Source organism: Chelonia mydas, chromosome 28 (genome assembly GCF_015237465.2).
Source record: "Chelonia mydas isolate rCheMyd1 chromosome 28, rCheMyd1.pri.v2, whole genome shotgun sequence".
Taxonomy (NCBI): Eukaryota; Metazoa; Chordata; order Testudines; family Cheloniidae; genus Chelonia; species Chelonia mydas.
In genome coordinates this window covers 7,983,447-8,011,137 of record NC_051268.2, presented here as the reverse complement: position 1 = coordinate 8,011,137, position 27,691 = coordinate 7,983,447, and the positions used below count along the sequence as shown (strand labels likewise).

General features: G+C 45.6%; 2 protein-coding genes across 17 annotated transcripts in view; one reads left to right on the top strand and one right to left on the bottom strand.

Moving 5' to 3' along the window:
• The window catches only part of LOC102934530 (zinc finger protein OZF), a 1,287,564-nt gene that overhangs the window by 16,157 nt on the left and 1,243,716 nt on the right, over positions 1–27,691 (top strand).
• LOC102930400 (zinc finger protein 501) overlaps positions 11,727–27,691 on the bottom strand; it is a 1,110,025-nt gene continuing 1,094,060 nt past the window's right edge. For 9 of the 17 annotated variants that reach the window (XM_043537402.1, XM_043537403.1, XM_043537401.1 and 6 more), the window contains 3 exons: positions 27,449–27,575; positions 15,030–15,146; positions 11,991–14,681 (listed from right to left, as the gene is read on the bottom strand). In XM_043537402.1, the coding sequence (XP_043393337.1) occupies positions 13,141–14,681; positions 15,030–15,146; positions 27,449–27,575 (1,785 nt within the window). In that variant the 3' untranslated portion in view covers positions 11,991–13,140. Of the gene's footprint in view, positions 14,682–15,029; positions 15,147–20,026; positions 20,152–27,448; positions 27,576–27,691 lie in introns of those variants that run through there. The other 8 variants (XM_043537404.1, XM_037887389.2, XM_037887391.2 and 5 more) reach the window with 8 other exon arrangements.

The following is a 27,691-nucleotide window of genomic DNA, read 5'->3' as shown; positions in this document are numbered from 1 at the left end:
CAGAGGGGGTGTGGCAGCCCATGTAGGGGAGGCCTGGGCTCACTTGACTCCACCAGGCCCTAACCCAGGGCCTTAACAGTGGTGGAGTGGTCCAGCACTCCGGCACTGGGTCAGCAGGGAATCACGCTGACCTCACATGAGTGGGAGATACCGAACTTCCTGAAGCTGCAGTCTATGAGGCATTGAGGTCTCCAGGCTCCTCAGTGCAGGTAACTCCCTGGGATCCTGATGGCAACAGATCTCTGGGCCTGATCTCAGGCTCCGGCAGGCAAGGGCTGAGATGGCTCCTCAGCTGGCGCCTCCCCAAAAGATCCTCTCTGGCAGTCAACCCAGACTGAACTGGGTTGCTCCCTTTTATACTAGAATAGCACTTGGAGCATGCCTAGTATGGTCTGAGGGGTGGGAACGTTTCCACCTATAGTGTGGGGTTAACCCCTTCTGGTCCAGTGTGGGATATGTATGCCCCATCACACAAGACCCCAAAAGGCGGTCCACCTCCCTCTCCTCCCCTCCCAACCTAGAGAAGAAGTCTGCATTGGTGTGGGCCTTACCTGGTCAATGACATACGCAGAAGTCATATGGCTGGAGGGAAAGGTACCAACGCATTAGCCGGGGATTTGTGTCCTTCATGCTGTGTAACCATCTGAGGGGTGCATGAGGAGTAATGAATGTGAAGGTGCTGTGAAGTAAATAATAATGTAGGGAATCAACAGCCCACTTCACGGCCAAAGCCTCTTAATCATTGAATGATGGGTTTCTCTGGGAAACAACTTATGGCTCAGATACAAAATGGGATGTTCTTCCCCATCTACTTCCTGAGGCAGGATGGCCCACAGTCCCATTTCTGAGGCATCGTTTGGAGTGGGATGTATGAGGACTGGCTCCTGTGCTAGCTGTTTCTTTAGAGTCTGAAAGGCCTCTTCACGTTGGTCAGTCCATCGCACTTGCTGGGGCTGGGAGCTCTTAGTCGGGGCGGGGCAGGAGAGAGGAGCAATTGTCATGAAGCTGGGCACAAAGTGTCAACAGTATCCGGCCAATCCCAAGAATTGGCTTACCTGTTTCTTTGGCATTGGTGTTTCAGATAGGGCCTGGACCTTGCTGACCAGCGGTCACAGCTTACCACCTCCCACTACGTACCCACATAGGTCACTTCTTCCTGTCCGAGATGGCATTTCACAGGATTGGCAGTGAGACCGGCATCCTGGAGGGCTTGGAATATACTGGCGAGGTGCTGGAGATGGTCTTCCCAGTTGCCACTGTAGACGACAATGTTGTCTATATATGCTGCCATGTACCAGTCATGAGGTTGTAACACCTTATTCATCAGCCACTGGAAAGTGGCGGCTGCCCCACGTAGCCTGAATGGCATTGTGATGAACTAGAAGAGGCCATATGGTGCGGGAAGGGCAGTATTCGCCCGGGAGTTTGGCATCAGGGATATCTGCCAATACCCTTTTGTTAAGTCCAGGGTTGACAAATATTTGGCTCTCCCTACCTACTCTAGGAGTTCTTTGATGTGTGGCATCAGGTATGCATTGAACCAGAAGATGGCACTGACCTTTTGGAAACCAATGCAAAATCAGATGTTCCTATTTGGTTTGGGGACCAAGATGAGTGGGCTCAACCATTCACTTCATATCCTTCAACCACTCCCATCTCAAGCATCTCCTCCAGTTCCTAGCAGATGGTGGTCCACATTTTCCAGGGAAGAGGCCTCACTCTCTGTCCCGGGGGTGTTGCGATGTGGCGGCGATGTGGCGGCCTCTGTCTGGGGCGGGTCAACAAGACATCCGGGAAGTCCTGCAGGAGATGCTGTAACTGCTCTCATTGCTCATTGCTCTCGTCCTGCTCTTTTCTAGTGGCCGAACAAAATCCATTCTGACATATTCAAAGGGTATGCCCACCACAGGGATAGAAGCGGGAGGCTCTGGGTACCCCCTTTGGTCTCGCACACTAGCATTTGGGGCAGGAGGCACAATAGTCCTTTACCTCTTAGTTTATGCAACGCCAGAAGAAGCGGTGGGCTATCATCTGGAGGGTCTTCTCTCTACCTAGCTGTCCTGCCCAAGGTATCTCGTGGGCCAAATGTAGGAGGCTCTGGCATAATCTCTGGGGCACCAAGAACTGTTGGCTAGCTTCCTGTGTTTGGGGGTCCTGCACTACTCGATAGAGGCAGTTCCCTGGACCTCAAACTGCGGCCCCTGGGAACGTTGTGGCGGGGTGTCCCCTCCTTAGTCTAAGACCACCACCTGTTCCCAGGCTTAGCTCAAGGTCGGGTCTTCTCCCTATTTTTGGATGAAGTCCCTGTCACACTCCAACTCAGTCCAGGCATCTTCCACAGGGCAGTCCGTGCCAGGGCGTGTATCCACAGATGGTCCCAAGGAGTTAGTTGGCCCTTCACCTACAGAGAAGGGAGGAACTCAGCTGGGGGGGAACTCAGCTGGGGGGGGCTCAGGGCTCCGGGCCATTGAGGGGGGCGCAGGCATACAGGATGGAGCCAGGGGCTAGCCTTCCCAAAGGCGGGCTCCACCTGCCACCCATGACCCAGGCATGTTTGCCTCTATCTCTGATATCATATTGCCTCTATATAATTCCATGGTAAGCCCACATGTTGAATACTGCTTGCAGATGTGGTCGCCCCATCACAAAAAAAGATATATTGGAATTGGAAAAGGTTCAAAAAAGGGCAACAAAAATTATTAGGGGTATGGAACGGCTGCCAAATGAGGAGAGATTAATAGACTGGGACTTTTCATCTTGGAAAAGAGATGACTTAAGGGGGGGATATGCTAAAAGTTTATAGACATCATGCCTGGTGTGGAGAAAGTAAATAAGGAAGTGTTATTTACTCCCTGTCATAACAGAACAACTAGGGAATGAAATTAATTAAAATAAATGAAATTAATAGGCAGCAGATGTAAAACAAACAAAATGAAGTATTTTTTCACACAATGCACAGTCAACCTGTGGAACTCCTTGCCAGAGGATGTTGTGAAGGCAAGACTATAACAGCGTTCAAAAATAACTAGATAAATTAATGGAGGATAGGTCCAGCAATGGCTATGTCAGGGTTCTCTCCCCATTCTGAACTCTAGGGTACAGATGTGGGGACCCGCATGAAAGACCCCCCTAAGCTTATTTCTACCACCTTAGGTTAAAAACTTCCCCAAGGCACAAATTCTTCCTTGTCCTTGGATGGGTACTGCTGCCACCACCAAGTGAGTTAGACAAAAATTCAGGAAAATAACCACTTGGAGTTCCTGTTTCCCTAAAATATCCCCCCAAGCCCCTTCACCCCCTTTCCTGGGGAGGCTTGAGAATAATCTACCAACCAAATAGGTAAACCAGATTCTTAAAAAACAGAACTTTATTATAAAGAAAAAAAAAGTAAAAGAAGCACCTCTGGAAAATCAGGATGGAAGGTAACTTTACAGGGTAATCAGATTCAAAACACAGAGGATTCCCCTCTAGGCAAAACTTTAAAGTTACAAAAAAAAAAAAAAAAAAACAATGATAAACCTCCCTCCTAGCACAGGGAAAATTCACAAGCTAAAAACAAAAGATAATTTAACACGTCTTGCCTTATTTACTTACTCTTTTTGCAATATTGAGACTCATTTTAGGATGATTTTTGGAGAAGGAGTTTTCTGACCTGATGCTTCTCTGCTTCCCCAGGGAACACACAAAACAAAGAGCACAAACAAAGCCTCCCCCCGAATTTGAAAGTATCTTCTTTCCCCATTGGTCCTTTTGGTCAGGTGACAACCAGGTTATTTGAGCTTCTTAACTCCTTACAGGTAAGAAGGAATTCTAGGCTACCCTTAGCTGTATGACAGGTTTCAGAGTAACAGCCGTGTTAGTCTGTATTCACAAAAAGAAAAGGAGTACTTGTGGCACCTTAGAGACTAACCAATTTATTTGAGCATAAGCTTTCGTGAGCTTATGCATCCGATGAAGTGAGCTGTAGCACACGAAAGCTTATGCTCAAATAAATTGGTTAGTCTCTAAGATGCCACAAGTACTCCTTTCCCTTAGCTGTATGGTTATGACAGGCTATTAGCCGGGCTGGACAGGGGATGGTGTCCTTAGCCTCTGTTTGCCAGAAGCTGGGAGTGGGCGATAGGGGATGGATCACTTGATGATTACCTGTTCTGTTCATTCCCTTTGGGGCACCTGGCACTGACCACTGTTGAAAGAGAGGATCCTGGTCTAGATGAACCTTTGGTCTGACCCAGTATGGCCATTTTTATGTTTATAAACAAACTACCCACCCCAAAAGTGGAAGCTGGTAGCAGCACTGAACTCATGACATATCACACTCAAGCTGTGTTGCAGTTAAGAGCTCCATCTGAGACTAGGACATGCGCTGTGAGCTGACATCAGGTATGAAACTCAGGGAAGGCTAGAGCCGCTACATGCCCCCCCCCCCCCCAAAATGGTGCCCCTGCAGCCAGGAGGAGCAGAAGCAGACAAAGCAGGGACCTCTGGTTCTCCAGAGATTGAGACTTTTGTACAGTTTGATTTGACTTTCTCTGCCACGTACTGACTGATTGAGCCATCCTCCCTTCTACCTCCCAATCTCTTCCCCTGAGCGTCACTTTTTTTACCCTCTACTCACCACCCCACCCCCTCTCTTCTCCCCATCAGTGGCCTTCTCCCTTATCGTCACCTGGGCCCCTCCTGATTAAACCCAACAACAAGAACACTCTGTGGCACTCACATGCCATTGGCTGCCCTCATATTGTTTACTCTGCTGGTGTGTTCTATCCCTTCCCCATCCTGTGTCGGTCTGCTCTGCTTAGACTGTCAGCTCCTCATGGCCAGGGCTGTCTTCCTTTTCTGTGTTTGTACATCACCTAGCACAACAGGGTCCTGGTCTGTGACTGGGACTTCTAGGGCTAAGGGAATAGAAATAACAGCAACTAATAAAGAGCTGCCTTGCTACTTTGCTGTTACGGAGCATGTAATCCTTCAGCAATCCACCAAAAATCTCAGCAGTGCTAATGAGGAATAACTTATTCAAACATGGCCAGTTTATTTCTTTAAACTGCTGGCACAGGTGTCAGTTAAGAACTAGACACAAGCCGGGATCACAATCTCTGTTAACTATCTGAGGTGGAGTTTCTAAGCAAAAATAGTTACCTATTTTCCTGCACCTATCTCACCTTCAACACTGATTGTATTTTACACACATTTGCAGTTCTTACTAAGGGGTAAGTTCAACAAAAAAACCCACCATTCTATTTTCTCCACATCTCAAAGGGACAGCTTTTCCCAAATTATTGGATTAGGTAGGCGATGACTTCAGAAGTAACCTCCTGTAGAGTTGAGACATACCAGGGTACAAGCCAGACTAATGAGCAGCTGTGTCACCCCTGCCCTCAAACCCTGGGTGCCTTACAATGCCTTTATGCAGTAGATCCAACCTGGGCCACTCCCAAATAGCCTTCCAGCATGCAAGACTCATCCTGAGTGTCTGTGTGTAACTGCAGCCTGCCAGCCACACTTGGGTTACACTCTGCCTCTCCCCAGCCTTGGTTATATTGCCCGGTGACCCCCCAACACACTCCCAGTCCCAGATTTCCCCCAGAAATATATGTCCTATACTGCCCAGCTGTCTCCTGGACAGCACACAATAAACCTTTAAGAGAATAATATGCCAGTTTATTATTTTGAATAGCTACTCAGAAACTTCAGTATAAATACACTGGCTTATATAAAACAGAAAAGAAATTTAATAACTACAAAAAGAGATTTTATGAGAGTACAAGAAATGACGCATAAAAGTCATAAATGGTTTCAAGAAAAATAAAGCTAAAATGCTTACTAACACATTGCTAAGAAACTATCTTAGTTTCAAAGCAAATTTGTCTCAGCAGATGCTTCAGAAGTCTTACTGACCAAACTTTAGGTCAGGACCCCTCCATCAAAGCTCAATGGTGGTGCCATTTTGTCATCTCAGATCCAGAGAATGCAATGGGCAGGAGGAGGAAGGGGTGTTTTGGGGGTATCTACCCCTTCTTTTTATAGATATAATTTGGCAAATCAAACTAATATCTGGTTATATGACCAAATGACCCTCAAAAAAGGAAAAGAAACACATCACAGAGAGGTGTAAGATTCACATAACTTGAAATTAGTTTCTAATTTCATATAACTAGAAATTCCAGAGCCGGTTAAACATGATGACTCAGAATCAAGACAAGAGATTCTCCCATTGCCTTCTCCTCTGATCCATTCAAACCAGCTTCACTCATTACTATTGAGTTTTGTATAGGGCTCTCAATTAATCGCAGTTAACTCACGCGATTAACTCAAAAAAATTAATTGTGATTAATCTCACTGTTAAACAACACAATACCAATTGAAATGTATTAAATATTTTTGGATGCTTTTCTACATTTTCAAATATATTGATTTCAATTACAACACAGAATACAAAGTGTACAGTGCTCACTTTATATTATTATTTTTATTACAAATATTTGCACTGTAAAAATGATAAACAAAGAAACAGTATTTTTCAATTCACCTCATACAAGTACTGAAGTGCAACCTCTTTATCATGAAAGTACAACTTACAAATGAAAGTGAGAACAGGTGTTTGCATGGTACTTTTGTACTTTTGTAGTCAGCATTGCAAGGTATTTATGTACCAGATATGCTAAACATTCGTATGCCCCTTCATGCTTCAGCCACCATTCCAGATGACATGCTTCCATGTTGATGACGCTCATTAAAAAAAGCTTTAATTAAATTTGTGACTGAATTCTTTGGGGGAGAATTGTATATCTCCTGCTCTGTTTTACCTGCATTCATCCATATATTTCATGTTATAGCAGTCTCGGATGATGACCCAGCATATGTTCATTTTAAGAACACTTTCATTTCAGATTTCTAAAGATAGCTTCAGCACTTGACCCAAGGTACGCTAAGTGCTGCATTAGGGGGGCTGTGTTGGTGAGTATCTGAGTGTCTGTTGCGGGGATAGTTTGACAGTTTGACCGTGTGCTTGATTGTTTGAAAAGTGTGGGAGTGCTTTGTTCCAGGTGAGCCTTGAGTGGGCCTGACTGTTATAAAAAGCCAGTCAGCTGCGAACCAGCTGAGTGGCAAACAGCAGAGAGGCTAACAGAGGGAGTTTGCCTGGGGAGAGCCGCTGAGGCTTACATCTTGCAGGCTTCTCTGAGTAGTTACTACAACTCCTGAGGAAGCTCGTAGAAGGAAGGTAATGTGGATGGTGAGCGTTCAGCTGTTGTGACCTGCACAGGATGTGCCATGTTTGTCTTTCTTCCACAGGACAGAAGTGACTTTGTCTGTACAAAGTGCAAGCTGGTCTCCACATTGGAAGAGAAGGTTCAATGTCTGGAGAAACAAGTATCGACCCTGCGTTGCATAAGAGAAACTGAAGATTTCCTGGACAAACATCAGGATATGCTTCTACAGACACAACATTCTGAAGATTCAGAGCAGGCTGCGCAGCGGGGACAGAAGGACGGTGAAGAAATTTGGCAGCATGTGACCTCCAGAAGAAGAAAGGGGAGCATCCATGTACCAGCAATGAAAATACAGGTAAGCAACCGTTTTCATGTTCTCGCCACAGGTACTAATGCGGAGAGTGGACTAGATGATACATCTGAGGGAAGGGAACTGTAGACTTCGCCAATTGGAAGGCATGAGATACACTGTCCTAGGGATGGGGGTTCCATGACCACCGCTCCCAAGAGAAGGAGGTGGGTGGTGGTGGTCAGGGACTCTCTCCTCAGGGGGACCGAGTCATCTATCTGCCACCCCGACCGGGAAAACCGAGAAGTCTGCTGCTTGCCAGGAGCTAGGATTCATGATGTGATGGAGAGACTGCCGAGACTCATCAAGCCCTCGGATGGCTACCCCTTCCTGCTTCTCCACATGGGCACCAATGATACTGCCAAGAATGACCTTGAGCAGATCACTGCAGACTATGTGGCTCTGGGAAGAAGGATAAAGGAGTTTGAGGCACAAGTGGTGTTCTCATCCATCCTCCCCGTGGAAGGAAAAGGCCTGGGTAGAGACTGTCGAAACGTGGAAGTCAACAAATGGCTACGCAGGTGGTGTCGGAGAGAAGGCTTTGGATTCTTTGCCCATGGGATGGTGTTCCAAGAAGGAGGAGTGCTAGGCAGAGACGGGCTCCATCTAACGAAGAGAGGGAAGAGCATCTTCGCAAGCAGGCTGGCTAACCTAGTGAGGAGGGCTTTAAATTAGGTTCACCGGGGGAAGGAGACCAAAGCCCTGAGGTAAGTGGGGAAGTGGGATACTGGGAGGAAGCACAAGCAGGAGAGCACGAGAGGGGAGGGCTCCTGCCTCATACTGAGAAAGAGGGATGATCAGCGAGTTATCTCAAGTGCCTATACACAAATGGAAGAAGTCTGGGAAACAAGCAGGGAGAACTGGACATCCTGGCACAGTCAAGGAATTATGATGTGATTGGAATAACAGAGACTTGGTGGAATAACTCACATGACTAGAGTACTGTCATGGATGGATATAAACTGTTCAGGAAGGACAAGCAGGGCAGAAAAGGTGGGGGAGTTGATTTGTATGTAAGAGAGCAGTATGACTGCTCAGAGCTCCAGTATGAAACTGCAGAAAAACCTGAGAGTCTCTGGATTAAGTTTAGAAGTGTGAGCAACAAGGGTGATGTCATACTGAGAGTCTGCTATAGACCCTGCCACCAGACCAGGGGGATGAGGTGGACGAGGCTTTCTTCCGGCAACTAATGGAAGTTACTAGATAGCAGGCCCTGGTTCTCATGGGAGACTTCAATCACCCTGATATCTGCTGGGAGAGCAATACAGCAGTGCACAGACAATCCAGGAAGTTTTTGGAAAGTGTAGGGGACAATTTCCTGGTGCAAGTGCTGGAGGAACCAACTAGGGGCAGAGCTCTTTTTGACCTGCTGCTCACAAACCGGGAAGAATTAGTAGGGAAAGCAAAAGTGGATGGGAACCTGGGAGGCAGTGACCATGAGACAGTCGAGTTCAGGATCCTGACACAAGGAAGAAAGGACAGCAGCAGAATACAGACCCTGGACTTCAGAAAAGCAGACTTTGACTCCCTCAGGGAACTGATGGGCAGGATCCCCTGGGAGAATAACATGAGGGGGAAAGGACTCCAGGAGAGCTGGCTGTATTTTAAAGAATCCTTATTGAGGTTACAGGGACAAACCATCCCGCTGTGTAGAAAGAATAGTAAATATGGCAGGCGACCAGCTTGACTTAACAGTGAGATCCTTGCTGATTTTAAACACAAAAAAGAAGCTTACAAGAAGTGGAAGACTGGACAAATGACCAGGGAGGAGTATAAAAATAAAGCTCAGGCATGCAAAAGTGAAATCAGGAAGGCCAAATCACACCTGGAGTTGCAGCAAGCAAGAGACATTAAGAGTAACAAGAAGGGTTTCTTCAGGTATGTTAGCAACAAGAAGCAAGTCAAGGAAAGTGTGGGCCCCTTACTGAATGAGGGAGGCAACCTAGTGACAGAGGATGTGGAAAAAGCTAATGTACTCATTGCTTTTTTTGCCTCTGTCTTCACGAACAAGGTCAGCTCCCAGACTACTGCACTGGAGCACAGCATGGGGAGGAGGTGACCAGCCCCCTGTGGAGAAAGAAGTGGTTCAGGACTATTTAGAAAAGCTGGACGAGCACAACTACATGGGGCCGGATGTGCTGCATCTGAGAGTGCGAGAGGAGTTGGCGGATGTGATTGCAAAGCCATTGCCCAGTATCTTTGAAAACTCATGGCGATCGGGGGAAGTCCCGGACGACTGGAAAAAGGCTAAGTAGTGCCCATCTTTAAAAAAGGGAAGAAGGAGGATCCGGGGAACTACAGGCCAGTCAGCCTCACCTCAGTCCCTGGAAAAATCATGGAGCAGGTCCTCAAGGAATCAATTCTGAAGCATTTAGAGGAGAGGAAAGTGATCAGGAACAGTCAGCATGGATTCACCAAGGGCAAGTCATGCCTGACTAATCTAATTGCCTTCTATGACGAGATAACTGGCTCTGTGGATGAGGGGAAAGTGGTGGACGTGTTGTTCCTTGACTTTAGCAAAGCTTTTGACACGGTCTCCCACAGTATTCTTGCCAGCAAGTTAAAGAAGCATGGGCTAGATGAATGGACTATAAGGTGGATAGAAAGCTGACTAGATTGTCGGGCTCAATGGGTAGTGATCAATGGCTCCATGTCTGGTTGGCAGCCGGTATCGAGCGGAGTGCCCCAAGGGTCGGTCCTGGGGCCAGTTTTGTTCAATATCTTCATTAATGATCTGGAAGATGGTGTGGATTGCATCCTCAGCAAGTTTGCAGATGACACTAAACTGGCAGGAGAGGTAGATACACTGGAGGGTAGGGATAGGATACAGAGGGCCTTAGACAAATTGGAGGATTGGGCCAAAAGAAATCTGATGAGGTTCAACAAGGACAAGTGCAGAGTCCTGCACTTAGGACGGAAGAATCCCATGCACTGCTACAGACTAGGGACCGAATGGCTAGGCAGCAGTTCTGCAGAAAAGGACCTAGGGGTTACAGTGGACGAGAAGCTGGATATGAGTCAACAGTGTACTCTTGTTGCGAAGAAGGCCAATGGCATTTTGGGATGTATAAGTAGGGGCATTGCCAGCAGATTGAGGGACGCGATCGTTCCCCTCTATTCGACATTGGTGAGGCCTCATCTGGAGTACTGTGTCCAGTTTTGGGCCCCACACTACAAGAAGGATGTGAAAAGATTGGAAAGAGTCCAGCGGAAGGCAACAAAAATGATTAGGGGACTGGAACACATGACTTATGAGGAGAGGCTGAGGGAACTGGGATTGTTTAGTCTGTGGAAGAGAAGAATGAGGGGGGATTGGATAGCTGCTTTCAACTACCTGAAAGGGAGTTCCAAAGAGAATGGATCTAGACTGTTCTCAGTGGTAGCAGATGACAGAACAAGAAGTAATGGTCTCAAGTTGCAGTGGGGGAGGTTTAGGTTGGATATTAGGAAAAACATTTTCACTAGAAGGGTGATGAAGCACTGGAATGGGTTACCTAGGGAGGTGGTGGAATCTCCTTCCTTAGAGGTTTTTAAGGTCAGGCTTGACAAAGCCCTGGCTGGGATGATTTAGTTGGGGATTAGCCCTGCTTTGAGCAGGGGGTTGGACTAGATGACCTCCTGAGGTCCCTTCCAACCCTGATATTCTATGATTCTAAGGTTTAAGAATCTGAAGTGCCTTCCAAAATCTGAGAGGGATGAGGTGTGCAGCATGCTTTCAGAAGTGTTAGAAAAGCAACACTTCAATGCAGAAACTACAGAACTGAACCACCAAAAAAGAAAATCAACCTTCTGCTGGTGGCATTTGATTCAGATTATGAAAATGAATATGCGTTGGTCCACACTGCTTTGGATTGTTATCAAGCAGAACCCGTTATCAGCATGGACGCATGTCCTCTGGAAGGGTGGTTGAAGTATGAAGGGACATATGAATCTATCACATAAATATCCTGCAACGCCAGCTACAACAGTGCCATGCACATATCAGATTATATACAAATTTATATACTAAAAATATAAATTTACTCCCACACTTTCAGGTGACATTGTAAACAAGAAGCAGGCAGTATTATCTCCTGCAAATGTAAACAAACTTGTTTGTCTGAGCAATTGACTGAACAAGAAGTAGGACTTGGTTCTTAAGTTTTATACTGTTTTATTTTTGAGGGTTGTTTTGAATACTGTTTTATTTTTGTTTTTGTATATAATTTTACATTTGTAAGTTCAACTCTCATGACAAAGAGATTACACTACATTATTTGTATTAGGTAAATTGAAAAATACAATTTATTTTGTATTTTGCTGTGCAAATATTTGTAATAAAAATTATAATATAAAGTGAGCACTGTACACTTTGCATTCTGTGTGGTAATTGAAATCAATATATTTGAAAATGTAGAAAACATCCAAAAATATTTAAATAAATGGTATTCTATTATTCTTTAACAGTGCAACTAATTGCACAATTAATTATTTTTTTTAATATTGTGATTAATTTTTTTAATCACTTGACTGCTTGAGTTTTATTATTTTCAAAAGTTCTAGTATCATCATAATGGAAAATTAAACAAAGCAAATTTAACCTCTCCATCTGCAAACAATCTCATCTCAGTAGGAAAAATCCTAGAAGAGGCTTTCCCAACAGTTGGAAACGGGGATTTGAACTCCCAGTGATCATGCTGTGTTTGAGATCCATTCAAATTCCCCTTGCAGGTCTGTGACACTGTCATCTCAGTTTCAAAAATACTGTTTTATGATCAAAGAAAACAAAATGTGATTCCCAAGCAGAGGACTGAGAACACTGAATCATAAGACACAATGACGGGTGGAGGTGTAGACAGTGGAGAAGATAAATTCTATTTGGCTCAAACATTGCTGGGGTAATTCAGAAGGTGGGAATCCCTCTAACTCACTTCTTCAGGTGTCACAGAGGTTGAAATTTTTGCCACCCATCCCTAATCCTGCTCCTTCTCTTTGTTATATTTAACTGGTAGAAAAATGTTCAGCAGAACCCAGTGTAATGTGAGAACAACTGGGAATGAAACAATCTGTCCCTAGTGTGGGAACCTGGTGACTAACAATTTATTTGCCATGGGAGGAAAAGTTTAAATGTGATGCTCCAAATGTGTTTAGACTAGGAAAAGTGATGGAGGTTATGCCAAGTGTTGAGGAAATTTGCTAAATTATCCTGGCCACCATATATGGGGTATTTTTTAATTGAAAAAATACTTGTGTTTTTATATTAGGATAACTAATTGAAGCTAGCTAACTCCATGGAAAATCCTAGTTGAGTCAAGGCCCACATAGATTTAACCTCCATGTACTTAGTTGAGGTCACTCCTGGTTCCCCCACCTGGGATTGATTGAGATTCCGGTTGGAGGGACACACACCTCCATGACATAAGACAAATGAGTTGCTGAAAAAGGCTGTGGGATTCCTCCCCGCCAAGGGAGGGTGAGCTACAAATGGGAAAAGCAGATAACTCAGCTGGGGGAACTGAAAGACCATGGGGGCACAAAGCTTCCTTTAAACTCACTAAGTGGGAACTAGCAAAAGGAAAACAAAAACTTCCCTCAGCTCTAGACAAGGTTTTGATGGTATTTATCTCTCTTGCAGCTTCTCTGATGATAAATAAAGGCTGAGCTCTGATGGAAGTATTTCCCACACTTGGAGCATTCATAGGATCTCCCTCCTGCGTGGATCCTCTGATGTCTAATAAGGTGTGAGTTCCGAGCAAAGGTTTTCCCACACTCACAGCATTCATAGGGTTTCTCACCTGTGTGGATCCTCTGATGTCGAATAAGGTGTGAGAGCTGAAGGAAGTTTTTCCCACACTCACAGCATTCATAGGGTTTCTCACCTGTGTGGATCCTCTGATGTCGAATAAGGTGTGAGTGCTGAGGGAAGGTTTTCCCACACTCACAGCATTCATAGGGTTTCTCACCTGTGTGGGTCCTCTGATGTCTCATAAGGTGTGAGCTCCAAGTGAATATTTTTCCACACTCACAGCATTCATAAGGTTTCTCCCCCGTGTGGATCCTCTGATGTGTAATAAGATTTGAGTTCTGAGTGAAGGTTTGCCCGCACTCACAGCATTCATAGGGTTTCTCACCTGTGTGGATCATCTGATGTCTAATAAGGTGTGAGTGCCGAAGGAATGTTTTCCTGCACTCACAGCATTCATATGGTTTGTCCCCGGTGTGGATCCTCTGATGGCTAATAAGAGCTGAGCTCTGAGGGAAGGTTTTCCTGCACTCTCTGCATTCATAGGGCCTTTCCCCTGTATGGATCCTCTGATGGTTAATAAGGGTTGAGCGCTCAGTGAAATTTTTCCCACACTCTCTGCATTCATAGGGTTTCTCCCCGGTGTGGATCCTCTGATGGTTAACGAGGGCTGAGCTCCAAGTGAAGGTTTTCCCACACTCACAGCATTCATAGGGTTTCTCCCCTGTATGGATCCTCTGATGGTTAATAAAGGCTGAGCTCCGAGCGAAGGTTTTCCCACACTCACAGCATTCATAGGGTTTCTCCCCTGTGTGGATCCTTTGATGGTTAGTAAGGGTTGATCTCTGAGAGAAGGTTTTCCCACACTCACAGCATTCATAGGGTTTCTCCCTGGTATGGATCCTCTGATGGTCAGTAAGGGCTGAGCTCCGAGAGAAAGTTTTCCCACACTCAGAGCATTCATAGGGTTTCTCCCCTGTGTGGATCCTCTGATGTTTAATAAGGCTTGAGTGCTCAGTGAAGGTTTTCCCACACTCACAGCATTCATAGGGTTTCTCTCCTGTGTGGATTCTCTCATGTTTAACAAGGCACGAGCGCCTACTGAAGTTTTTCCCACACTCAACACATGTGTTACTTCTCTCTCCCATGGGGATTCTCTGCTGGGCCATGGTTTCCTTGTGAGTTCCCTGATAATTAACAGATTTTCCAGCTTTCTGCACTGGCTGGTTTCCCTGCCGCTTCTCTGGCCTGTGCTGACTCTCACAGGCTTTTCCCTGCTCACAAGTCCTAGACACACTCCCTTTGCATCTTTGCAGTAAAGACTCTTGTGGTTCCATTTCATCATCTTCCTGCTGAGGATTCTGCTCCATGGTCTCTATCACCATTCCATCACCTGCTAGGACAGAGAAAGAAAAAATCTCAGAAACAGGAATGGAAAAGACCAAAAGAACAGCTGGAAATGGAAAAAATCAGGGACTGAATTTCCCCAAACTCTTTCTTAAAGGGGAGAGAGGAGGGGATCAATTCTGCATGCAGTTCCCATCCAAACACTCTAGGAGAAGGAAGTTTGGGGAAGGAGGTACTGCCAGGAGTTAGTCAGGATGGGTAGGAAGCTGTGAGCAGTATCTGCCCTGAGGATATGACACCTGCTGGGAACAATCATGAACACAGAGAGTTCACAAGGCCTTTGCTGGGAACTCCAGCTATTTTCTTCAGGCACTGAGTTGGTTTAATGATCACTCACCTGTACACCTACCTCTCAGGAGCTTTCTTTCCTCTGAGTCCTGGAGACCTGTGGAAAACAACTCTTCCCCTTTTTCCAGCTGGGAGATGACATCAAGTTTAGAAACTGGAAACCCTGCTAAGGGGAAAGAAGACAAGAGAGATCAGATGAATTCGTGGGGCTTTTGTCACACACACAAAAAAACTCTGTTATTTAAACCCCAGCCCATTTTAAAGAAGTAGAATCCTGAGGCCAGCTCCCCAGGTGCTCAAAGGTTCAGGGCACTCTTCTTCTGAGGTAATTAACTGTGCCCATGTCTACTAGGAACATACACAGCCAGACACTCATGATCAAAAGGGCTCTTAAAACCCAGAGCAGGTAACTCCATGTCACAGAAAGGGAAGACTCCAGTCAGAGGGGAAGTCCCCCTAGAACTGCTTCATACTGACAGAGAGAGAGGGCCACAGACACTGCAGGAGAGAGAAAGGCCTGAGAGCTGATGGGGGACACTCAGAGAGACGAGGAAGGGCACAGAGAGGCAGCTAGCCCTGACAATCACTATGACCCCCATGGTCCTTCCTCTAACTGCTCTCACCCTTCCACACCTCCAGGGACCCAAGGAAAAATCTCTCCTTGGGTTTTCTCCTCTCCTCCCATGGCCCACATCCCTCCTCACTAGCAGTTCTCCCAAATTATCTACTCCCCAACCCTCATCACATTATCTCAGTTGTCTCTTGGTCCTGATTCCCAAGAGCTCCTGCCAGAAATGTGTCCCTTTGCTCCCTCCCATTGCTAGCACCCCTATTTCCTGGAGCACCCTCTACCCAACACCCATGCTCCCTTTACTCTAACCAGCACCAACCCTTCCAGATTCTTGGTTTCTATTGCTTCCAGCCCTCCACAGCTTCCTAACTCACTACAGCAGCTGTTCTATGGCATCGCCACCCCTTACCACTGCCCCCAGCCCTCCCAACTCATAGGAGATCTTTGCCCCAAACCTTCCTCTCCCTGCTCTCTAACACCCTCCCTCCCATTGCCCAGAACCTCCCCATTATTATCATTTACTATTCCTGTTACCATAGCACCTAGTAGTGCTATTCATGGACTAGGATCCCATTCTGCTGGACACTCTATAAACAAAAAAATGGTCTCTGCACTAAAGATCTGACAATCTAAGAATGAGAGAAGAGAAAGATGGATACAGACAGACATGGGTGTGACAGAGATGGCAGTTTCCTGTGATATCCTGGACCATCCTTATTGAATGAAGTCAAACCTTACTGAATTAAGTTCTCAGTATCCTTGGAGTTTATTTGATTAAAAATATGAGTGTGTACGTATTACCGTGGGACGGTCTTTAACGTCTCCGGGGAGGAGACCTGGCTAACATAAACCCTAGGAAATCTTATGAACTTCCAAAGACTCTTTGAAACAACATGCTAGACAAAGGTAAATGGGATTCCCAGGAAATACTTGGAAGAAGGGGAAGGCAACTTCTCACCTCCCCCCAAACCTATGGAAGCTGTGAACACAAATTCTACTCCTGGGGTAATTCTGCACCAAAAATTAAAATTTCTGCCCATATTTTAAAATTATGTAAAATTCTATATATTTTAGTTGTCAAAATAACGCAATATAATCATGCCATTTTCAATTATTTGGGTAATTTATTTCAAAATACCTGTCAGCAAATATGTCTGTAACAATACAGACAACAAAACAGATTCAGGGAATGTTTTTTGACAAATAGATTAATTACAAGGAATATTAATACAGAACTCTGAGTAATAATTCATTTAAACTACAATACAGAAATGTATTTCCCGCATCCCTCAGAAGCAGTGCAAAAGCTTATGGGAGTCAGGGGTAATGGAGATGAGGAAGAGGAAAGTGCTGGGAAGGGGCCTGGGTGCGAACCTCGAGAGTTGTTTGGTGTGGTGGGAGAAGTATGGAACAGACTTTTGGGTGAGGGGAGGGGGCGAGAGGGATTGTTAAGGATCCTCCCCCATACAAAGCCTGGCTGACCCCTAGTCTCTCTCATTCAGACACATCTACACATGTCCCCATGTGTCCCTGCACCCTCTCAGCACTGCCCCCATGTGGTGCCACACTCCCACTCAACAACCCCCTCACTCAGGTGTCCCTGCCCCGCTCCCCATGTGGTCCTGCACCCCCAATAAGCCACTCCCCTCCCCATGTGTCCCTACATCCCCAGCCCCTAACTTAGGCTGTCCCCGCACTAGTTCTTGAACCCATCTGTGATTCCCCAGCAGCCCCATGTGCCCCACAATGTCCATCCCCCATATTCTGTGCCTCCTGACCTGGCTCCATGGGTATGGTACTATGAGGACCCTAGACGCTCCTCTTCCCTATCTGCAACTGGAACCGCTTGTGCCCAAGAGCAACTGCTCTCTTTACTGGCACCACATCAGCCCCTAGTGGGTGAAAGGTATAACTGCAGCACATCTCTGGCAAAATGTATTTTCTACAGAGAAAAAAATTCTGTGCGGCACATTAATTCTGCGCACATACAATGGTGCAGAATTCCCCCAGGAGTAAAGTTCAGAGGCCCAAACTAGATAAAAGGGTATGCGCAGATGCATGGGCATGCTTGTTCTGAGCTAACAACCACAGAAAAAACTCTTGGTGGGGTCTGAAGGTCTGTTCACCTGCCTGAGCCCTTGTTGGGGTTGGGGTGCTCTCAGGTAAGCTTGATAGCATGTGTATAGGTTCTTTTATTGTTTTTAGTATGTTCTTTCTGTAATGCTTTTACCTTGAGAATCCCTGTTTGCTGGGAAAGGGCGGTCTGGTAACTTAACTGGGGCCAGTTAGGCTGTTCATAGCCTCTGAGGAAGGAAGGCAAAGCAGGTCTGCTGAGAGGATCTGCCTTGCTGGGGAATTCACAGGGTAGGCAGGGAGCTGTGCAGCCTGGAGATACCCCAGTCAGGAGAGAGAGAGATGTGGGTTTCTACCCAAGAGAGGTGATGTCTGGGCAGCCTGAGAGTGAGAGCCCTTGCTGGACCACAGAGGGGGAATACAGGTGCAATGGCCATGAATAGTGACAGGGGAAGCACAAGGAAACAATAAGACAACATTTGTCATCCTGATAGATAGTGGTCTTAGCACACAACCCACCTAACCACTGTCATGTGTTTGAAAGCTTCATGGAACTGGGGAGTTGTATGGAGGGATGGGAAGAGGGCTAACCTTGGGATGTTTATGGGGAGGGTTATGGTAGGTCTTGGGATGTTTATGGGGAGTTCCTCCAAAGAGCAAGAAGCATCATGGAAGAAAGCTCAGAACAATAGAAGGGAAGGGCTGGAAGGGAGCTTAAGAATTTTTCAAGCCCAGCTCTCTGTGCTATGACGGGATCAAGCAAACCTAGACCATCCCTCATAGGTGTTTGTCCAACCTGTTTTTTTTAAAACTTCCAATGATGGGGAATCCACAACATCCCTTGGAAGCCTATTCCAGAGCATAAATATCCTTGCAGTTAGAAAGTTTTTCCTAATATCTAACAGAAACTGCAAAGTAAGCTCATTAAGGACCTGGTGGAAGATATCTCTGAGTCATTAGTGATAATTTGTGAAGATGTCTTAAAATCTAGTCCAAGGACTAAGTATTATGTAAGCCATCCCCTATCCCCAACCTGTTCTTACAAACTTTTGGGATCGGTAGAACTTTCTTGTATGATGAACAAGATTTTCAGTAATCCTCATCATATTTGACTTGACTGTCTGGGAGGAAGCCCAAGGCTGGGTTGTTTTAAGGGAACTGTGTTTTTTGCTTCTGGGTATCTAGTAAGGTATTGTAGAAGCTGTTTTGTTGCTGGCATGGTACATCTAAGTATCAGAATAACCACCAGCTTTGGGGATCGTCTGCCCCATTCTTTGCAGCTTGCACTAAGTGAGTAATCTCAGCATGGTACCCCTGGGACCCCGGTCATGAGTTTCAATAATGGCATAGAGAACACCAAACTGGGCGGGGCTGCAAACACTTTGGAGGACAACACTAGAATTCAAAATGATCCTGGCAAATTGGGAAAATGATGGGAAATTAATGGAATGAAATGCAATAAGGATAAATGCAAAGTAATACACTTAGGAGGAAATAATCAACTGCACAAATATAAAATGGGAAAGGACTGCCTAAGGAGTATTGTGGAAAAGGATCTGGGGGTGGTAGTGGATTACAAACTAAATAGGACTCAACCATTTAATACTGTTGCAAAAAATATGAACAGCATCCTCCCATGTATAAGCAGGCGTGCTGTAAGCAAGACACAAGAAGTCATTCTACCACTCTGCTCAGCACTGATAAGGCCTCAACTGGAATACTGTTTCCAGTTCTGGACAAAATACACTTCAGAAAAGATATGCACATATTGGAGAAAGTGCAGAGGAGAGCAAAATCAAAAACAATTACAGGTCTGGAAAAATGACCTATAAGGAAAGACTAAGAAAATTGGGTTTGTTTAGTCTGGAAAAGGGAATACTGAAGGGGGTCATGATGACAGTCTGCAAGTACATAAAAGCTTGTTATAAAGAGGAGGATGCTTAATTGTTCTCCTTATCCACTGAGGACAGGATATTACCTCTTGGTAATGAGTTGAATTGCAGCAAGGGAAATTTAGGTTAGACATTAGTAGTAACTTCCTAACTGTAAGGGTAGTTAAGCACTGGAACAAATTACTTAGGATGGTTGTGGGATCTCCGTTATTGGAGGTTTTTAAGAACAGGTTGGGGATTGCTTACCTAATACTTAGTCCTTGAACTAGATGACCTTTGCGGAGTCTTCCAGTCCTACATTTCTATGATTACTTGTTCTCCTACCTTCAGTGGACACAGAGAACAATCACTGTCCTCTTAAGAACTGCCCTTAACATATATGAAGACTGTTTTCAGGTGCCCCTTAAGTCTTCTTTTCCCAAGACTAAACATGCCAGCTTTTTTCAACCTTTCCTTTTGGGTTAGGTTCTCTAATCCTTTCATGATTTTTATTGCACACCTGAGCAATACCTTGAATTTCTCCACATATTTCCTGAAGCGTGACACTGAGAAATGGACACAGTACTCCAGCTGAGGCCTCACGCGGTGCTGACTAGAGCAGGACAATCACCTCCAGTGTCTTACAAATCAAATTCCTGTTAATAGATGCCAGAATGATAATATCCTCTTCTACAGTTGCATCACAATGTTGATTCATATTCAGTTTGTGATCCACTATAACCCCCAGATCCTTTTCAGCAGTACTACTGCTTAGCTAGTTATTCTCCATTTCGTAGTGTGCATTTGATTTTTCCTTCTGAAGTAAAATACTTTGCACTTGCCTTTATTGAATTTAATCTTGTTCATTCAGACCAATTCTCAATTATGTAATGGTCATTTTGAATTGTAATCCTGTCCACCAAAGTGCTTGCAACCCCTCTCAGCTTGGCTTAATAGGCACAAGTCTGCTTTTAGAACTCCTTATTCTGATACTCTCACCCCTTTCTATCCTTAGAATCACAAAATCTATCATTTCATGATTAATTTCACCCAAATTGCCTTCCAGCTTCAGATTCACTGCCAATTCCTCCATCTTGGTCATAAACAAGTCTGAAATGACTGTCTCTCTGGTCACTTCTGCCACACTCTGGAATAAAAAGTTTGTCCCCAAAACGCTGCAAGAATTTAATGAACATTTTGTGCTTTGCTGTGCTACTTTTCCAACAGATATCTGGATAGTTAAAGCCCCCCATAGCTACTACATCTTGTGTTTCAGATATTTCTGTTATTTGCTCTAAAAATTCCTCATTCACCTTCTCTTCCTGATATCTTTACCTACAGAAGACTCCAACCACAACATCACCCCTATTTTTTTTACTCCTGTTATCTTCACATAGAGAACCTCAGCTGTTCTGCTTACCACCTTCTCCTGGATCTGAGAACAAGTATTTATATTTTTGACTCCTGGGGGCATTCTGTGCCAAAAAATTAAAAATTCTGCACACAATATTTTAAAATTCTGCATATTTTATTTGTCAAAATAACTCTACACCATCATGCTAGTTTCAATTATTTTGGTAATTTATTTCAAAATATGTTAGCAAGTATGTGTGTAACAATCCAGACATACACAAAAATTCCCCCAGGAGTAGAGAGTTAAAGAAACCCCTACGACAACGCTCTTTCTGTTTCTCTCCCACCACTCCACCACCCCCCCCCCCGAGCCCAGCTGCAGGGTGCCCCCCAGTCCAGACACCTGCACCCCCCTCAGCCCATTCACAAACACCCCCAACCCCAGAGCCCAGGGATCTAGAGGGAGAAACAGCCTGACGTTGGGTCCCAGGCTTGTATGGAGTTTCCTGCATGCTGCTTTCTTCCTTCAGAGCATTCTGAGACTTGCAGCTGCCAGGAACCCCCCAGCAGCATCTTCTATTTGTGAGCTCAGCTCTGCCAGGCCAAGTGGCCCCTAGTGGGGGCCAGCAGCTCTGCAGCCCATTTTGGTGGGGCAAAAAAGAAAATTCTGCATGCACAGCATTTCTGCGCAAATTCTGCATTGCACAGTGGCGCAGAATTCCCCCAGGAGTATATAATGAAACACCTCCTCCCTTTCTACCCTACTGGTCCTTCCTGAACAAGCTAGATTCGTCTGCAACAATATTCCAATCACAAGACTTGTCCCACCAAGACTCTGGGATGCTAATTAAGTCATAATTTAGCTTATGTACTAATACTTCCAGTTCTTCCTCCTTCTTCCCCATACTCCTTGCATTTGTGTGTAGGCATCCAAGATGTTGAGCAGCTTTCCCTCTGGTTGTTCCTTTGACCTTATTGTAAATTTTCCTCTCCATGAAGGGGCTTGTCTGAAAATTTAACAAGTGGGTGATAGAGGCTGGCATCACGAGCTGATCAGAAGTGTGAGATCGCACCTCAGTACTGAAAGAGAGATCATATGTAAGGTAGTAATAAGCCAGAAAGGGCCTTGACACTGAAGATAAGTGTTTTATGTTTGATATGATAGGAATGGTGGAGATAGTGGAGGGATTAAGAGAGATGGCTGTGAAATGGTTTTCAAGGGTCTTGGATGACTCTAGCCTTTATACAGGGTCTCCTGGGTCTGCTCCCTTTAGGCTGTCTGCACTACATCAGGGAGCGAGCCTTTCAGCCTAGGTCCCCAAACTTGCAAGAGTGATGCTCAAGCTAGCACATTAAAAACAGCCGTGTAGACATTGCAGCTCAAGTGGAGCTCAGGCTCCCAAGCCCATCCCTGGTTTGAGAGACCTAGCTCTAGTCCAGGGGTCTCAAACACGTGGCCCGCGGGGCTATTTCCTGCGGCCCGCCAAGCAGCCTGGCCCCAGTACACGCCACTGCCACCCCGGAGCCCGCACCCCTCCTGCATCCCAACTCCCTGCCCTGAGCTCCCTGCCACACTCTGACCCCCTGCTGCACCCCAACCCCCTGTCCTGAGCCCCCTGCCGCACCTCTCCTGCACCCCCTGGGGGGCAGGGAGGGGGCGGAGTTGGGACTTCAGGGCAGGGGTTGGAATGGGGGCAGGGAAGGGGTGGGAAGAGGTGGGGCAGGGCGGTGCCTCGTGGAAGGGGTGGAGTGGGGGCGGGGCCGGAGGCAGTGAGGGTGGGGGTGTCAGTGATGTGGCCCTCGGACCAATGCACTCGTCCTCATGTGGCCCTCGTGGTCATTTGAGTTTGAGACCCCTGCTCTAGCCCAACCTCCAACACCTAGACAGTTATATATAGCCCTCCAGAGTGAGTCTGTGGACCTAGGCTAGGAGGATCTCTCTCAGAGACAGTGTAGACATATACATAACATGTTACTTCCTAGCCTTTGCTTTCTGCAAGAGTGAGCCCCAGGCCTCCACTCCTCGGAGATAGGCACTTCTGGAGGCAGCACCCTTTGTGTCATGATGGCACTTCAGTGAGTTCAAATGATTTCAGACCCCTCATAAACATCACTTCTTTTGGGGTGCTGCAGCCAGTAGGTATTTGCAGCAACACAAGACAGCCTTTTCATAACAAGACCACACTGCTTAAGCAACTGCAACACAGATCCCTTGGTTAGTTCAGTAAAGCAATACTGAACTCTACATTCATTTTGGCAGAGTCATCTGCCCAGCTTTTCCAAAGCCTCCTCCATTTCATCTCTCTCTCTCTCCTTGTCTCAGTCTTTTTGTCCTGGATAGCAGCAAAGTTAAAGCCCAGTTGGTTTGAACCCTAGTTCCTACATCCCAAAATATACTGCAGTTGTGTTCTTGTGTTCTGTTTTCCTTAGACCCAGTCATTACACCTTCATGTCCAATCTTTGAGACTTCCCCTGTGCAGTGTGCCTCATTCATATATCAACAGTTCTTGAAAGTGTTACTTCAATAGCAATTACATCCACATCCCAGAAGAGGAATTAATTTCTTCACACCCAGTGGCTAGCAAAACAAATTGAGAGGGAAGCAGACCCATGTATATTTTTCATTAAAAGAAACTACTAAATAAATCCCCCATTCTCCAGAGAGAGACAAGGTCAAAGAAAAAGACTAGGATAATGAATCATAAAATCACAGAAACACAGGGGTAAAAGGACCTCAAAATGTCAGCTAATCTATCCTGCAGCCCTAATGCAGGACCAAGTATATATAGAACATTAGACAAATATATGTCAGCAACCTGTTTGCAAAAACCTCCAGTGACTGGGATTCCACAACCTCTCTTGGTAACCTATTCCAGGATTTATTTATCCTCACAGTTGGAAAGTTTCTTCTAATAGCCAACCTAAACATCCCTTGCTGTAGATCAAGCCAATTACTACTTCTCCTAACCCAGTGCACATGGAGAACAACTGATCACCATCCTCTGCAAAGCAGCCTTTAACATATCTGAAGGCGCTTATCAGGTCCCTCCCAATCTTCTTTTCTCAAGACTAAACACCACCAATTCTTTCAAACTTTCCTCAGAGGTCACATTTGAGGATAGTGAGCCAGCTTTGTGGATGTTTACTTCTGAATGGATATGAGCAGCGCACGATTGCATACATTAAGGAGGAGAGAAGAATGTTGCAATAAATTGAGACAGGAGAATATGAGAGCTTGGACAAAAGTTTTAGCTGTGTGGATGGGTAGGAAAGGCTGTACTTTAGGGACATTATGCAGTAAGAAAATGCAAGATGTAGAAATAAGGTGCATGTGAGGACCTAGAGAGAGGCCTGTGTTGCGGCATATGCGCAGCGTACAGACGTGAGAGACAGAATGCAGAAAAGGATGGTGGTGGTCTCTGCAGTGATACAGAAAGGAGGCTGGGGGATGGCTCAGGGGAAATATTAAGACCTGTGTTTTAGCCATTTAAGCTTTTGAGCTTGAGCTGATGACTAGACATCTATGAAGAAATATCAGAGAGACAGGCTGAGATTTCAGTTTGGAGAGAAAGAGACAGGTCTGGAGCAGAGAATTAGATCTGTGAGTTATCAGCATAGAGACGGTAGCTGAATAACAGACTTAAAAGTGGCAATTCTTCAACAACAAAAAACTTCAAAAACTCCAATGTGAAACTGTAGAACTGGAATTAATATGCAAACTGGACACCATCACATTCGGCCTGAATAAAGACTGGGAGTGGTTGGGTCATTACAAAACCTAAATCTAATTTCCCCCATACTAATTTCCCCCTATTGTTCCTCATACCTTCTTGTCAACTGTTTGAAATGGGCCACTCTAATTACCACTACAAAAGTTATTTTTCCTCCCTTGGTATCCTACTGTTAATTGAATTGTCTTGTTAGACTGACCTCACACTTGGTAAGGCAACTCCCATCTTTTCATGTATTTATACCTGCTCCTATATTTTCCACTCCATGCATCTGATGAAGTGGGCTCTAGCCCATGAAAGCTCATGCCCAAATAAATTTGTTAGTCTCTAAGGTGCCACAAGGACTCCTTGTTGCTTTTGCTGACACAGACTAACACGGCTACCACTCAAAGCTGAATTTGTGTTTGTGAATGAAATTAACCAAAGAGAAGTGAACCAAGGACAGAGCTTGTGTAAGCCCCGCAGAAAGCTGGAGTGGGGATGAGGATTGTCCAAGGAAACACTGAAACAGAGCTCAAAGAAGTAGGAGAAGTGGGAGAGGATAAGGGAAGATCAGATTTCAAGAAGAGGAACATGGTCGATGGATTAAAGGCAGCTGACAGGTCGAGGATCAGAATGAAGTAGTGGTTCTGAGCTTTGCCTAGGGAGAGGCCAGTAGAAACTTTTGCAAAAACAGTCCCAGTGCCCTGCTCAAAATCTCTCACTCTCTGAAACGGTCCCTTCCGACCCCACCAGGCCTTTCCTGCTTTCTAGAGCAACCACTCTCCAAGCCCTTTACTCCCCATGTCCCTCGGCTCCAAGTGTTCCCCACTCCCAGCTACTCATCACCTACTCAACTCTCCCTCAACAGCACCACCATTGCTGGGCCCTCCACCCCCTTTTCCCCATTCCTAGTCCCCACTCTCCCAGCTCACACCATTACCAGTTCCCAGGAGCAACTCTCGCTGACTCCCTCCAGCCTCCTCCTTCTACTGTACCCAATCATCCCAGATTCCCTCTAATCCTAGTCCTCCACACACCCCTCCCCTTTATTGCCTCTGATCTCAGGCCTCCCTGCCTTGTGGCACCCCACAAACACCAGTTCCCCATCATCTTCTCCCTTCCTCCTGCTCTCCCTTGTCTTAAAGCCTGAATGAGACCCTCAAACTGTCTCATGTCCACAGATGGGTGCACCTGATTGCCATGTCCTACATGCATTTGGAAAGTTATCCTAGCAGACCACCAGCTCCACTGTATTTAGGGTTCAGCATTACTTTCTGTTTAAAAGCCAGCTATTCTAGTTTCTCTGCAGTTTACATGCTTACTCACATTGTCCTGAAATATACTGCTCACCATGTGGGTGCAGGGCAGGATTAGTGGTCTAAAGAGGGGGTTAATACCATCTTGCCCTTGTGACTTATTAATGTTTAAATTATCAATTTGTTCCAAAATGTCCTCTATCAACACCTTAATCTGGAACTTTTCCTCAGATTTGCCAGCTACAAAGAATGGCTCAGGTGTAGGAAAGTCCCTCACATCCTCTGCAGTGAAGACTGATGCAAAGGATTCAGTTAGGGAATCAAGGGCATTGCAGAGCAGTTGAGTGCTCATTTAGCACCCCAAGCACCCAGTAGCCCCACTGATTGTCTGGCAGGGTTCCTGATTCTGATGTACTTAGGATGGGCAGGAATGCTGTCCCTAGCCTCTGTTTGCCAGAAGCTAGGAATGAGTGGCAGGGGATGGATCACTCGATGATTACTTGTTCTGTTCATTCCCTCTGGGGCACCTGATACTAGCCACTGTTGGAAGACAGGATACTGGGCTAGATGGACGTTTGGTCTGACCCAGTAGAGCCATTCTTATGATCATATGAAAAATTTACAACACACAGTGTTAGGGCTCTGACTCAAATGCATGATGTGAAAGACAGCATGCAGTGAAATATAGTAAAAAAAAATTAAATGAATCAAACTGTTCCACAGAATCTCTACTGATAAAAATTCCACGCTTGAATAATAACAGTATAGCAATAGGAATATACTACTGAACACCTTACCAGGATGATCTTAGTGATTATGGAATGCTCAGGGAGATTAGAGAGATTATAAAAATGGAAAAGTCAGTAATATATGGTCAGTGGAAATCCCCAAATGTTTACTGGGTACATGTCACCTCAGGATGGGATGCAGAGATAAAGTTTTTATTCACCGTTAATTACATCGTATTGGAGCAGCTAGTTCTGGAATCCACAAGGGGAGAGGCAAGTCTAGATTTACCCCTAAATGGCACACAGGATCTGGTTCAAGAGGTGAATACAGCTTAACCACTTTGTAATAATGTGGTTTTACATATTTTGACCATTTTACATGGTTTGACCATAATGTAATTAAATTGATTATGCCTGTGAGGGGTAGACGCCCACCACAGATGTATTTAAGAGCATGTTCTTGTCACAAGGTTTGTCAGCAGTCTGGTGGCATACATGCTAGTGGTCTCCAATGCTCAGAGAGGGTAAGTGAAGGCAATTACTCAGAAGGAATCCTCAGTGCAAGGGTAAAGAGGTGGTAACATTATGAAAGTCTGAGATGGATTGTGTGTAGTAGGCTCAATATCTAAGTGCAGGCCAGGTGTAGGTACCTTCTGTTCCCTACATGAAACCTAACCCCAAGTTTTGCCTTAGCAAAGAGAAGGTGTTAGACTTTGTGCTGTACTGGTCCTGTGCTCTGTTCCCAAACTGCTCCGTAGCGGGGAGGGTAGAGTGCTAGTGTATGTGTCATTTGCCTGTTGGGGTGTTGCTGAAACAGGGCAGAGATGAGGTTGCACTGTGGGGTGTTGTGAAACTAAACTCTTCACTTCCCCTTCGAATAACCCAGGGGACAGGAATCCTTACCCAGCGAGGTCACATTCTCATAGTTCTCCTGCATGACATCTCTGTACAGAGCTCTCTGAGCGGGGTCCAGCAAAGCCCACTCTTCCTTGGTGAAATACACAACCACCTCCTCGAAGGTCACCGGCCCCTGAAAGAGAAAGAGCCCCCACTCAGTACCTGCTGCCTCTGACAACCCCACAATTCACAGGAGAGGAGCGCCAATCACATGGAAGCTCTGGGAAGCAGGCAGACAGCATTATCCCA